This window comes from Protobothrops mucrosquamatus, unplaced genomic scaffold (assembly GCF_001527695.2).
Source record: "Protobothrops mucrosquamatus isolate PMUCROS unplaced genomic scaffold, P.Mucros_1.0 scaffold_248, whole genome shotgun sequence".
NCBI lineage: Eukaryota > Metazoa > Chordata > Lepidosauria > Squamata > Viperidae > Protobothrops > Protobothrops mucrosquamatus.
The window spans coordinates 119,930-134,854 of NW_015386324.1; the positions used below are offsets into that span (position 1 = coordinate 119,930).

The 14,925-nt window shown below is 41.8% G+C and overlaps 1 protein-coding gene across 1 annotated transcript; it reads right to left on the reverse strand.

Annotated features, from left to right (window-relative positions):
- Positions 1-1,562: 1,562 nt before the first annotated feature.
- NKX1-2 (NK1 homeobox 2) lies at positions 1,563-5,887 on the reverse strand. The gene is made up of 2 exons (XM_029287119.1): positions 5,665-5,887; positions 1,563-2,905 (listed from the first exon to the last, which is right to left on the reverse strand). Exons 1-2 carry the CDS (start codon positions 5,885-5,887, stop codon positions 2,250-2,252), a joined length of 879 nt encoding a protein of 292 aa, XP_029142952.1. The 3' UTR covers positions 1,563-2,249.
- Between the last annotated feature and the right edge of the window lie 9,038 nt (positions 5,888-14,925).

A 14,925-nucleotide genomic window follows, 5' to 3' on the forward strand; every position in this document is an offset into this window, starting at 1 on the left:
GCTGTCCATAACAATGTCAACCTCTAATAAAGCAACACATATGAGAAATCCAATTACTTTTTAAGTTGTAAACGTCCCTTAGACCCTACCCTGAAAAGGAAGTGCCCAGCCAACCAATGGGGCCTAAATGAAAAAAAGAAAAGTTAGAAGCATATTGTAATTCTGCTGGATCTCCATTGGTATTTCCACAATTGGCAAATTTTTCCCAAATTCCTCCAACCAAGGTGCAGAAGTGAATGTGAGTACCAGGTGGGCTGTCATCAGACTTCTGTACGTAACACTCAGTCCAGAAAGGATGGGAAGTGATTTGGGTTCTGGTCCTTTCACCCCAATAATTCCAGCTCTGCCCAGGTAAGACCATTTTGTGAGTTTGGAGAATTGCCATTGGCTGTTGAACAAGGGCATCTTTTCTCATTCGTTTTTTTGGGGGGCGACTAGATTTTATTGCCAAAAGCTTGGTTCAAGCAACATATGAGTAATCCAGAGGCTAGGCTAAAAATCTGGGTAGCATTTCCAAAGAGACGTCAGGGCCCCTCTAGCATTATTTATCTCCAGGCCTATCTTCTGATGCTGGCAGCATTTCTGCTGCTTCTCCCAGTCAGCTAAATCAGATAGAAATGTGATATATATCTCCTGCTCCAGGCTGATGCTGTACTGGCCCTTGTGAAGAATGGCCCTTCGTTGGAGAAAACTAGTCAGAACTCACTCTTGACCTTTGTAATCCAGTTTGCCCCAAAAACACTGGAGCGAGTTTTGACGGTGCTTCAGTTTGCATGCACACACACTCAAAACATTGTGATTCCCCTCAAAGTTGCTTGCTATCTCCTATAGCCATGTGCCAGTTTATGAAACCTACATTAAGTCATCATACAGTATGCCTGGCTGTGGTTTAACTCTGTCTTTGTAATTTGCAAACCATTCTTTAGTATAACTTGCACAAACTCAGCCAGGTGCCTTATTCAATACTTTATTGTTAAAGCATTCCTTGCTTTGCACAATATGCAAGCAAATTAGTTCTTACAATTATAATAAAGAACAAACCCATAGTATTCTCAGATAGTTACACTAGAATACTTAAGTTGTGACCATGGCTGGGTTTATACATTGCACTAAGCCATTATTTTTAGCCAGTTTGACTTGTTGGCAAGCCTATCACATTAAACTATAAAATATGTCTTATTAACTACAATGTTGAGATCATAAATGATAATCAGCCCAAACCAAATTAAAAACATTTTCACATAGTGCTGTGTGTAAATACAGTCTCTTCACAGCGCAAACTGCGAAGTTTCTAGATTATACGGTGTGTTCACGCAGCACATTAGTTTAAAAATAAAGTTGACTTATTTCCATGCTGTGCAAATTCAGGCAATTGGGAAACTTCAGTGACAAACTGATGTGGCGTCTGAAAGTCAGACTTATTTTGTGAATTAACCTGCAGAGGGTTACCCAGTTTTAACTCATTTTAGTTACACTCTACTTGAGATTTAGACTGCCTTTCTCTCACATGAGAACAGCTGCTTTAAAATATAAGAGAATATAGTACAATACACATTTTATTAAAATATTGCCTTCATTTCCAATCTACATTTTGCATATTCCATGATTACACTTATCCTGTACTTCTTTTTGGAATGACCTTAAAGTCAAAGCAAAGTCATGCAGCATTGGCCCCAAGAAAAACATCCTGCTTTAGCATCTAGTACATTTAACACAGGTGGGAAAAGCTGATCCCTTGTTCAGGGCATCAGAGGACATTAAATTACAGGAAGAGAACCAGAATGGGACACCCTTGTTGGCTATTAAATCCCCAGAATCTGTGCCTCCTTTCATACTCAATATATTAGGGATCAACAGTCATATAAACACCAAATATTGTAGTGTATAGCAGCTCTGGTTCCATCTTTAATAAATCCATACTCCTGAATTAAATTAACCTACTTCCAAAAGAATTTCACAGATTCAAACTGCAGTTGTGTGTTTTCTCAAAAAAAGTGTGGGGGGGATTAGAGGACCCCTCTTTTAATGTTTTCCCATCACAACACTCAAAACACCTAGAACTAGGTAATGCTTGCATCATCAAGTTAGTGTATTAGAAGAGATGACCTTATGTAAGATGTAGAAAAATCATAACTTGTGGCAGATGTTCCCAGTCTAAGGGACCTTCCAGTTGCATCAACTCTACTGCAATGCTCAGCCATTCCCGTAGGCTGTCAAATTGAGGAAGGCTGATCTGCGTTCTGATCCTTCTAGAGGTGAGGGTTATAAAATGGAGTCAGATAAGCAGGGCGAAGGAAGGAAGGGAAGCCCCCCGCTGCTGCTGCTGCTGCAGCCACCAAGGGAAGGGAAGCTGCTGTTGGAAAGAGAAGACTGGCTGAGGTATAAGATGGGAAAGTCTGGTAGGCCAAGGCGCTAGGCCCTGATGGGCTAGGACTGCTACTTCCTGCTGGGGGGGTCACAGCATTGTTGTTTCCTGGTTGCACCAGGCCATCAATTCCGGGGTTTTGTTTCTTCCACTTTGTCCTTCGGTTCTGAAACCAGATTTTGACCTGTGTCTCCGTCAGGCTGAGTGACAGAGCTAGGTTGAGGCGCTCGCACACTGACAGGTATCGTGTAGCCCTGAACTTGTTCTCCAGAGCCACAAGCTGCTCGTATGTAAAGGCTGTCCTGGCTCGCCGAGGCTTGACACAGTTGGGCTCCACTCGGCGCCGTTTGGACAATCTTGGTGAGCCGGGTTCATCCAGATCTGAGGAGGAGGAGGAGGAGGAAGGGAAGTCGAGGGAGGGGAAGGGAGCAGGTGTTCCCATCATGGTGAGGTGGTTCTTGTGCTGGTCTGGCTCCTCTTGTTCCGATGCCTCCAGGGTGGCTGAATCACTTTCTCCTCTTTCTCCATCACTGTTTACATCTACAAAACAGAAAACAGCATTGGTGAGAATGACATCAGGAGACTGGCTACCAAACACACCGAGTTCTTGATTGCACCTGACCTGGCTAACTGTTGCTTTCTGTATGAAAGCCGAAATGGCCGTCCATGCATACGTGCAATTCAACCTGTGCTTCAGGTAGGGAGTCTTTCCTTTATTATATTTTCTGAAAGAATATGTGGAACAGGTGGTACAGGTAAGAGAATCAGACACAAGTGCAGAAAGATGGATAGAGAAGAAGGAGGACATTAACCTGAAGGGTCAATATTAATTATGCTCATCAAAATTAAAGCTTCTGAGCATACACAGAGCAAACTCGAGATCTGGCCACTTCCCATACTTAGAAAAAGGAAGGAGCAGAGAAACTGCAATAATGCACCTCCCAGCTTTGTTTGATTTCTCTCTCTCTCTCTCTCTCTCTCTCTCTCTCTCTCTCTCTCTCTCTCTCTCTCTCTCTCTCTCTCTCTCTCTCTCTCTCTCTCACACACACACACACACACACACACATCCTGTGCTAATGAGACCAAAATTTAAAAGTAAAATACACACAATTCATTTCATCCCAATACTTTTCTATTTACATTATGGGAAGGGAAGGCTGGCTTTAATCCCTATGTTGCTGATTTCAATCAAGTTGCACCAACCTAATCTATTAATTGTATGGCATGTAAGTCAGAGAAGGAGTATCTGAGTCCAAATGAAGGAATGCTATTTTTTAAAGCCGATTTAACCATCCCATCAAACTTTCTGAAATTCTAGGTGGTCTTTTCCAATCCGAGAAATAAGGAAGCTAATTTGAGGACATTGGGAGCAGATACAATGTTTAGCCATTGTTAAGTNCAACCTAATCTATTAATTGTATGGCATGTAAGTCAGAGAAGGAGTATCTGAGTCCAAATGAAGGAATGCTATTTTTTAAAGCCGATTTAACCATCCCATCAAACTTTCTGAAATTCTAGGTGGTCTTTTCCAATCCGAGAAATAAGGAAGCTAATTTGAGGACATTGGGAGCAGATACAATGTTTAGCCATTGTTAAGTCCTGATTGTTTAAAATGTTTTAAAAACTGAGCGAAGATGTTGGATTGTTGGGGTTTTTTGTTTTTTGTTTTTCCTCCTTCCAAGAAGAAGTGAATCTGGCTCTTAGGCCCTCCCTTCCCTCCCTCCCTCTTTTCCATCTCCTTTTTTTCTTCCCCGACCTAATAGAGTTTCAGATTTGTGAAGGGGCGGATCGATACATGTCATCTATTAAAGTTAAGTTTTAATCGAACAATATGAGGATCAGAGCGGGTCGGGAAAGAGATTTGAAGTTGGTACCTGCAAGCTGTGGGAAGGAGATACGCGGCAGTCGGTAATAGGATATCGACCAAGGGGGGAGGCGAAGGCATCCTCTCGCGGGGAGACCACAGGAACAATTATCTGGCTTGTCCTCTGCCGAGCTCGTCCCGATGCCAATCAGCCTCCGAGAGCAGCCTTTGCCTACCAGCCCCACGGGGGGGGGGGTGCCGGGGGGACGCCGAGAGGCTCAGCCGGCTCGCGGCTCGCCCTTCTCCCGCAGTCTCGTAAACGAGACCGCGGCCCGGGCCCAGCTTGGGTTGCGTCTCCCGAGATGCAGCGAAGGGCTCTGCTCCTCAAGGCGGGGCGAGAGCTCTTCTCCGCGGCTGATAAGCCTGGGCGCTCCGCAGCAGCCCAGCTCAGCGAAGTACAGCAGACCCGGCCGGGGACGCGAAAGAGGACCAGGGCGGAAGAACAAACGAGGCTTTTTATAGCTTCCGAGCGGAGCCGATCTTTCAACGCCACGTTGAATCTCTCTATCTCCTTTCCCCTGAAGGGCCGGTGCCTGAGCCAAACCTAAACGCTCTCCCTTTCGAACAGAGCCATCGAGATCGACCGGTTCTGATTTAATTTATGACGGGGGATCTTTCTCTCCCCCCTCTCCCCCCTCCCCCCCCTCGCCACTTAAAGTTTAGCCGCTGCCCGTAAGGAGCCACAGTGTTGTCAAAAAGTCTCCCCTGCTGGATTACCGCGTGGCGTGCCGTCCCGCTGATCATCCCTGCGACCAGCTTCCAGTCTCTCTTCTCCCCCCCCCCTTCCTGCCGTCCCCCCACCCTCCCTCGCCCGGTCCACCTTTTCTTAACTTCATCCGAACCCCGCTCCTATTTTCTTACGGAAAAGGCAAGTGAGTAACTCGCGTATTTCTGCCCTCGGCTTCTCTCCGACCCGGATAGTCGCANGCTGGCTGCGGAGATGGGGTTGGTAGTCCGAGGCATTCGAGGGCGCCAGGTTGGGGAAAAGGCGAGGGTCTAATCCGACCAACGGAATACGCAGAGCGCCTTTGCCGTTTCCAAAGGGCGGCCGAGAAGGGACGAGGCGGCTGCCTGCGCTCCTACAGCATCCCCGGCAGACGGCCGGGCTCGCATCCCCCGCGGCAGCAGTCGCCCTCGTGGGGTCCCGCTATCAGGAAGCGATCGCGGGAGGCTGACGACGGTCCCTTAATAGCTCTGAGCCACCAAAGGTTTCGCCCTTTAGGGATCTGGCCAGCCTCTGTGGCCTTTGCTACGGCGCCTTGGGAAGCTGCCGGCCTTGGATGTTCGGTGGACGTTTGAAGCCCCCTTTAATGCTTGCCAGGGACGAAAAAAACTCCGAGACAGGGAAGGGACAGGAAAGGGAAGGGACGGGACAGGGAAGGGAAGGGAAAGGGGGGGCAGGGATCTCATTGAAACAGAAAAACGCGGCGCCTACCCTGCGAAGCCTCGACCTGGCTCCTTCGACGCTCGGCTTCCAGTTCAACTCTTCCCAAACTTTTTCCTCGGTCTCTCCGCGCCAGCGGCGCGCTCTCCCGTCCCCCAGCCGCCGGAGGGCTTTTCCTATTGAATTTCTGCGGATCCAGGATGTCGAGGATGGAGAAGGAGATTTTCGAAGGGAGAGGGGGCCCTTTGGCCCCGCCGTCCGGACAATCCGGCATTCCCCTTCCGAAGAAGTCTGCGGTAGCCCAGGACGCGCGGCTGGATTCCGGGCGGGAGGCTTGGCCATAAGAAGCGGGGGTCGCCTTCGGGTGAGGCGAGCGAGCCTGGACTTGGGAGATGCTCGTCTAGGAAGGAGGGGAATCTCTGTCCAGGGAGGGGGGGAGAAGGAGGGGCGGAGGAGGAGGGTCCACCCTGGACAAGGGAACGGAGCTGCGATTGGAGGGAGGGGGCTGTCTGCCGAATAGCGTCGTTAATAGTAGTAGGTGATTATTATTATTATTATTTCGCTTGTCTGCCCAAGCTCGTGGAGAGAAACACGCCGGTTTATTGGGGACAGATTGCAGCTATTCCTCCCCCCCCCCCCGTGCGAAATGATAGCAAAAGGTGTTTCCTTTAAATAAATTATGGTGCAATCCTCTATGGGAACTAAATCCATCTGAATGCAGCAAGGTTTGTTCCCAGATAATGTAAAATTCCAGTCCAGCTCAAATCATTAATTCTCCCCCCCCCCGCGCGCAAAAAAAAGTCGTTGATTTCTTTCTCTAGGATAAAGCAGGAGTAATGGAGAGTTTTAACCTGAGCTAACTACTGTTGGGATGAGCTAACTACTTATGAACAAAGGCAAGCGCTTTAAGTTATTTGGTTTCTAAGAGTTTCATAGGGGATGTAGAATACAACATGTAAAACGGGCAAGAAAAAACTCTCAGGGCTAAAAATCGGTGCCTCATGAAAACCTTTAGGCTGATGATTTAGGGGTACATAGGTACACCCAGCATTATGACTTTTATGTGAATTCACTTAATCATGAGATCAAACAACTAAATGTATACAAGGCGTCCTCCGCTTAAGACCACAATTGAGCCCAAGATTTCTGTTGCTAAGTGGAGACATTTGTTAAGTGAGTTTTGCCCCATTTTACAATCTTTCTTGCCACAGTTAAGTGAATCACTGCAGTTGTTAAATTAGTAGTACGGTTGTTAAGTGAATCTGGCTTCCCCCGTTGACTTTGCTTGCCGGAAGGTTGCAAAAGGAGATCACATGACACAAAAGGACACTGCAACCGTCATAAATGTGAGTCAGTTGTCAAGCATCCAAATGTAAATCACATGACCATGGGGATGCTGCAACCGTCATAAGTGCGAAAAATGGTCATAAGTCAATTTGTTCGGTGCTCTTGTAACTTCAAATGGTCACTAAGTGACCTGTTGTAAGTTGAGGTCTCTCCAATTAGTCAGATTATTATTTATCCAGAAGCTGCAATGTTATACTCTTATGGGAGCAAGCCCAGCAGAAATTGGAGAAGAGTTGTTTCTGAGAAGACATACAGGTGTGCATTCTAAGTCCCATTGAAATATTCAGTTGCTCCAAAATTAACATGCAGAAGTTCAAGCTGTAAGCCCTAGGATGCTTCTAAGTGAGGCCTTTTCATGCAATTTGCTTTATCTTGTTCACTAAGGTCCAGGCGATCTTGCCTTCCTCTCTTTTTTTCTACCTGTTTTTCTTCTTAATTAAAAAGAGAGAGAGAGAGACAAAGATCAGATTAATTGGCATGTTACAGTAAGACATGATGTGATTTTTTTGTTGCTGTTGGCAACTTATGTGTTAAGGCAGACAATAAATGACAGCTTAGGGCTATAAACTTTAAGATATGTGCACTTCAACTCCCAGAATGCCCCAGCCAGCCATGCTGATTGAAGGGTTCTGGGAGTTGAAGTTTACAAATCTTAAAGTTTCCAAGGCTGAGAAACACAGACGTAGGACAATGTGTGAATCCAGCCAATTACTACCATCATTTCCTTGACAGCATTAGAATTCCTGTCCTTTGGGTAAGAGAATAATAGCCACTCTTTTTCTCAGGACAGATACCAGTAAGAGTGGTACACTAAACTATTTCAAAATTATTTTTAAAAATTAAAGCACTTGTTTAAGGTAGGCAACATGTCATAGATGAACAAGATTTTAGTTAGGCAACATACGAGAAAAATCTAAGCTGTATAATTTTTAAGGGGCCTCTGTCAGTGGGCAGTTTGAGGCTTTAAATTGATTTTTCAAAGGGATGGTAAAAATACCTGCACACTAAACTTTATAAGTTTTTTTTTTAAAAAAAATTGCAGTACACATCTGTGAATATACATTGATAATGGTTTGTTAGTTTCAGGTGAATATTAGATCTACTTCCACTATAATCTTTGAAGTGATGTGAGGTCAGGAAGAAAAAATGGTCTGGCTTGTGCCTCATAGGGCTGTCAAACATACACATGGATACCAGGCCTATATGATGTTTTTTATAGCTGAACATCTGAATATAGCCTGATATAACTTGATTCTGGAAAACTGTTTCCTATACTAGATTTTCATGCTTAAGTTATCTTGCAGGGCATTTCAAAAAGAGGTTTTTTTTTAAAATCACATTTAAACCAGTGCCAGTTCTACAGATCACAGCCTCCATTAGGAAAAGTGAAGAACTTGTGGCCCTTTACACAACTATTCTATGAAGTAAATCCCACAGAAATTAGTGTCTCACTGAATTTCTATCATTTTGAGGCAGGAAATATACTCATGCTGACTGTAGCCTAAGACTAGGGCTTTTTTTTTTTTTTTAAAGAAAAGGACCGATTCATCCTAAAGGAAAACATATATGCATACACAAAATATAACCATTAAAATCAGTGCAAGGTATATATTTTGATCTGCAAAGCAAAAAAAAGGAATTTTCTAACTAGTTCTTAAAAAGAGAGCCATTTTTCTAGAGACCATATTGGCTCCCACTATTGCTCAATTATTTATGAAAGAAAATTCTCTTTTCATATACTTTGAAAAGGAAAGCAAATAAATTGGCCATTATTCTACATGGTAAGTTGTGCATCAATTTCTTCGGTCATTCATTCCATGTTAATTGATGCTGAGTTTGATGGAGGCATTGTTAGGGACATATCCTTCTGTTGATAGTGAAGATTTATTTAGACTCAGTCTTCCCCTTGGTTTTCCAAAAGGTTACATGCCTGCCTCTTGTCTACCAACCAATTTACAATAAAAAAAGAGAAGTCATTTCCAAAGTGTGGTAGAACAGCTTCAGCAGTAAAATATTTATTTATTTATTTATTTATTTATTTATTTATTTATTTTTACAAAGGCAGATGTGAGCTGTAGTTGGGAAACCTTGGTGGGCTGACACATTCAGAATTTGAAAGAGAAAAAAAAAGGAATTTCAAAGCACTCCTCTGATCTAGAGAAACAATTAAGGAGCATGAAAATCTCTTGCATTATCTCCACCCACCCACATCACCCATTACAATGCAATGTCATAATGTGGTACTGGCAGCCCAAGCTTGGTCGTTTTTTTAAAAAGTAGATTAGAAGGTTTTCAGAACCTAAATGTCCCATCCAAAAATAGCACTGGGGGGCTAATAACTTCTCTCCTTCACCAAGGGACAATAGAGCAGTCATTAGCATTGTTAGCAGATAAGGAATAGATTTAGGAGAAAATTACCACAGTGGAGCTTTAGGTTTATCAACTCTCAACTGATGAGCCATTGAAGAGAGGATATTCCTTTAGTTCCTACCCTCCTCAAACTGTAACATGGTTTGTTGCTTCTGGCATTGTATAATGTGTGAATCCAACTAAATTCCTCTCCTTTCTTATGCTGGCTCTTTTCCAAACACTATATGTTTGGAAATAATGTTTTATTTAGGATAGTTTGTCCCATTATTAGAGCATGGCAAGTATTTATAAAAGCATGACAAACTTGTGGTTACAAAAAAAAAAAATTCCTGCAGATCCTGAGTTTAGCTAAATGTGACCCATTATAGTCATGCGGCTTTGATTATAATTGATAAATGTTCTGAATGTTCCCATTTTTTTCAGTGTGATGACTGTATTTTATAACATCCTTTGCAATTAGAAGTTGTAGAAATTTTAGAACGCACATTCATCGAATTATCTCTGATAGGTTTGCTGAAAATGTGGAATACACAGAAGAACTCAGTGTATTGAATCCTTTCTTCTTTTTTTGGCCACAGGATCTTGTGAAAGGTATCTTATTACATATTTTGGACACTTTAGGCAATATTGCAGGTATTAGAGGCAAACCTCTAATAAATTTAGCAGATGTTGATGGGAGGAGGGCAGGAGCAGCTGGCCTCTTAAAAGAGTATGCCACATTCATTCCTATTATTATGTAAATTATACAGATACCCCCTACATATTCTGATGTTTTACTTTCAAAGAAACTAGCCTTTGGTCCCCATAAAATAGGGATGGGAAAACATCAGCTTTTCTTCTTTGTTTAAAAGGAAAGAAAGATGAAATCCATTGAATGGAGCCTATTGAACAGGGATCATATTTTTAAAACTCTGACCGCAAGAAAAAGTATTCCTGAAAACATCCAGAAATCAGTTGCTGTAATCACTATGCATATGTATTATTGCATTAAATCCATTAGGATCAGATTTGAAACATGGTGTGAATCTATCCAAAATAACGCTATTTAACAAACAATGAATGGAACAAATCAGCTAATATGACATGTGTATTTACCATTGTGCAACCTCAGCCAATAGTATTTATTCGGTAAGCACTGATCAAGCACGCTGGATTAGTACATCTGCCCTTTTTAAAATTTCAGATTGGTTCTGTGTATGCTTATATATGTCTAAGGCCACTGAAATTAATGTTCTAAGAAGGTTGCCTAATATCTCAATGTTAGTAGTGTACGAGGAAATAATTTTGCTTAAAAAATAAATGAAGTACTTCAAGAGGTAGGAAATTTATTTTATTTTATTTATTTTGGAAGATCTATATATCCACCTACTTGCTCACAGAGACTCTAGGTGGCTTATAGAAAATAAAAACAATGTAGAAGGAATAAAAATAATAAATAATTATTTATTATAATAACAATAAAAAATAATAAACCCCCCCCCACCTACCTCCACGGCAACAACACACACTCATATCAGCCACTTAATGGGCTCCATCCCACTCTGAGTTACCCAGGCCCATTGGCAAAACCACATCTTCAGGACCTTCCAAAACAGTGTCAGAGTGGGGGCCAGTCTAATTTCTGGAGGGATGATATTCCAGAGGGAAGGAGCCACCACAGAGAAGACCCTTCTTCTGGATCCTGCAAGATGTACCTCCCTATGGGACAGAACCCACAACATTCCTTGCTTTCCCCCTCTAGTGGGACAGGTGGATGTGACCGGCAAGAAATGATCTCTCAGATAACCTGGTCCCAAGCCATGAAGTGCTTTAAAGGTGACAACCAGCACCTTGAATTGCACCAGGAAGCAAACCGGCAACCAATGCAGCTCCTGCAGGAGAAGTGACACATGTGCACACCAAGGTCTGCACAAAACCATGTGAGCCGCTGCATTTTGAACCAACTGAAACTTCTGGATGTTTTTCAAGGGCATTCCCATGCATGTTGTAACAGTCTTAGAAATGCTTTCCCAGTGAAGACCAAGTATTTCAACTGACTTCTTGGCTGATACACGAATATTATTACTATCATTTCATTTTGTTTACTTTATCATACTTTTTTTTTAACTCAAGGGCATCTGTAAGAGGAAGTGATGTACTCTAACAAGGGGCAGAATTTTGATTGTGCACATGCAACCACCATCTTGCCCTTTTAGACCATCCTGCAGAACCCCTGTACTTACTGCTATATGTTTATACTTCTTCTTGTGCCATATCTGTTGTCGGACATTGGCGATCATGTTGGCGATTTACACTAGCAAGATGCAAATTTCAGATTCAATTCTACTATTAATACTGAAAGTGACAAACTGATATATGTTTATTTGTTCCAATTTGAAGTTCTTTGTAAAAACAATATGTTTTTCTTTTTTCTTTTAACAATTTGTAAATGTTTATGTAATTTTTATATTTTGTAAATCCTTGATGTATTTTCCCCTCTTTTTCTTCTTTCTTTTTTGTTTTGCTCCTTGCAACCTTTAGAAAGAAATGTAAAGTAATGAACAATAGTCCTTATTTGGCATTCCCTACAACAGGCACAAAAAAGGGAAGGTGGAATGCATGATGTATATTGTAAAACAGAAACAAAAGCAAATAACTGAGATGAAAGATGAGCAGGGCAGGAAAAAAAATCAACCTAAGAAGGATACACCCTTTATCTCAATGGGCACTAGGTAAAATAATGATTTACTGAAAAATGATTTCGGGAGATGACATAAATATTGTCTGTATGGGAATAATCACATGAGCTTTTATTTATCTGGTAATACATCTTAATCTTTTTCCCTGAGGTAGATTCTACCACTATTACTCATCTTAAGAAGTACCTTACATGGCAGTAGATCCCATTGAAATGAATTATAGTATTGCTAAGGATGTGAATAGCTATGCTTTTATTATGGCAAGATCTAAAGATAAAAGCTGTACATATTTACCTAAGAACATGACCCATTTAATCAATTAATATTAATTGATGACCCATTTTGATTAAACTCATCTAGAATTATAGAGGAAATATATGTTTATGTATACTTTCTGGAAAAAAGTGAAAAAATCTGTAACTTTGTCATACAAAGTGAACATTTCAGAAAATTGGTCTAAATAATAATACACCCAAAATCTAGATAACTCAGGTACAAAATTCTATACAAAACATATCTATACAATTCTATGAGTCCAAAAAATGTTAGGCACCAAATATCCAATTATAACTGATTGCTCTGCAAATTAACTATGTCTCTTTGTATTTCAGAATGCTCCTATGACATGTTCATTTAAAAATGAGATACATATCCATTTATCTGGATCCTCCTTTCTTTCACAATAATACCTATTCTATTATATATATTATTACGATAAAAAAGTATGGCAATATGTTCATCCCAGGATATGTTCCAGTGAATATATGAAAGTTACTGATTAGATTTTAATACAGTATAATCTATGGAATTTTTGTAGGGCCAGTTTTGGGCTAAAGGGCTTCATAAAATATAGTCAGGTCAACAGCAATCAGGCACACATTGGCAAACCCTGAGTTGTTTTGTTTTTCAGCTCAGGCAGACATTAAGATTCTGTTGTAGTACTCTTTAAATTGCTTTGATGCTAGGTAGGTGTCAACCCTGACCTGTCCTGACGGCAAGTGATGGCTCTTACAAGCTCTGGATCAATATTCATAGCGGGTGTCTTGAACTGATAACACTATCCAAGACAATATCCCATATCAGTGTGGACAGCTGAGATATTGTACCATTAGTGGTGTTGTTTTAAATAACCTGATCCATTTCACAGTCTATATAATGAATTTTACCATTTAGATACTATCTTTAAGAAGAAGTGACTTGAAGCACTGAACAAATCAATGATTCAAAGACTCCTTGGCTTTTCTTAAAGTAGACTATAATTCCAACACTGCCTCTTACATATTTTCAAATTGCAGCATGGCAGTGATTGTTGTAGTAATAAATAAATATCTGCACTTTACCAACAGTGAAAAAAATCCCCATTATCATATACGTTTGAACATACATGATTAAATCTTTCTTGTAGCTGTTCAAAATGTGGCTCACTCTCCTTTTTTGTTTCAGTGACAAATTAATTAGGTATTAAGTTATTTGTATAAATGGAGGTCTGTATCAGTTGAGAAAATCCACCTGCAGCTTAATTAAGACCACCATCCTATGCATAGTTATAGCAGAAAGACTCCCTCAGTATGGCAGAGCTTACTTCAAGGCAAAGACACATGGATTTGATTCATTTTGTCTGGATCCCTTCTTTTACTTAAATTTGATTAAGTGACATGTGAATCCAGCCGAAGTTTGGGATATTGTAAACATTATGCAATATTGCAATTTGTTTTGACTTAGCCCATATAGTATCTAAACTATGATTAATGGCTCAGGATTCAATAAATCATTAATAAATGATTGCTTAGCATGATACATAATCTACCCAGCATGGTACTTATATCTAAGTGGGCTTGCAAAATTGCAAAATCAAAGACCATACAAGATTGCCAAAATGTCACCCATCTAAGAGTGACATTGTATCATGATGTCATTGCCCATATGTGATTTGGGGTTTATTGCAGTTGTGTGAAACAGATATAAAAAGTTACTGACACTTAAGGCAGGACAGGTTAAGAAAGTGTTATTTCTCACCTTTGCTAGTCCAGCAGGTAAGACAGAATAGTTAGTTCTTAAGTATGGACCAATCTTACATTAGGCACAAACTGGGTTTGCACATTACACAAGCCATATTGTCACTGTGAAGCATATCTATGGAGATTCTCAGTCATCCAGGTCAAGGTTGTCACAAGGTGCTTTTTTGACAAGGCAACTGGACTTTCTTTGTTTTTTCCTTGAAGACGTTTTGCTTATCATCCAAGAAGCTTCAGAACCGAAGAAGCTTCTTGGATGAGAAGTGAAATATCTTCAAGGAAAAAAAGTCCGGTTGCCTTTTGAAAAAGCACCTTTGGGACACTGCAAAGCATGATTTAAGCTTTGTGTATTTGGGTCCAGCTTACTCAACAAACCATGGTTATGGCAAAGTGTGGTTTAGCACACTGTTTTAACCAAAACCTGTTATTTTATGTTTGGCTCACATTGTGGACATCATGGCTGGGATCCGTTTCTCCTTCTCTTTGGCCGATGGCCAGAGAAAGCAGCTGTCGGTGGGCTTCGGCTCTCTTGCGATCGGCCGCCCAAGGGTGAACGCGCGACGGGATTGAGGCCGTTGCAGCTTGCGGGAAGAAGCCCGGCATCTGGGACAGATCTCCCCCCTCTCCTTTGCAGCGGGACTCAGAAAGGAGACCTGAGGTGTCCGGAGGAACGAAGAAGATCAATATCTCCCAAAAGGCACATTGCCTAGTCTCCTCCACGGATCGAGCGCCCCCTCCCCCATTTTACTTGGCCCATCACAGGACTACCGAGAATCTGTACCATTACGGCACAGTAAATTTCCGCGGCGTTGCACCCCCGGGTTGAGCGACAACTACATTTCCCAGGGTCCTTCGCAGCCAGGAAGAATGGGCGGGGCCTCGGGGGCGAGGTGTGTCTTGCT

Excerpts from the sequence above, each read along its gene's own strand:
- NKX1-2 (XM_029287119.1), bottom strand. The coding sequence starts at position 5,887 with ATGCCGGATTGTCCGGACGGCGGGGCCAAAGGGCCCCCTCTCCCTTCG. Across the intron at positions 2,906-5,664 it reads CCAGGTCGAGGCTTCGCAGG|ATGTAAACAGTGATGGAGAA; the intron begins GTAGGCGCCGCG and ends TCTGTTTTGTAG.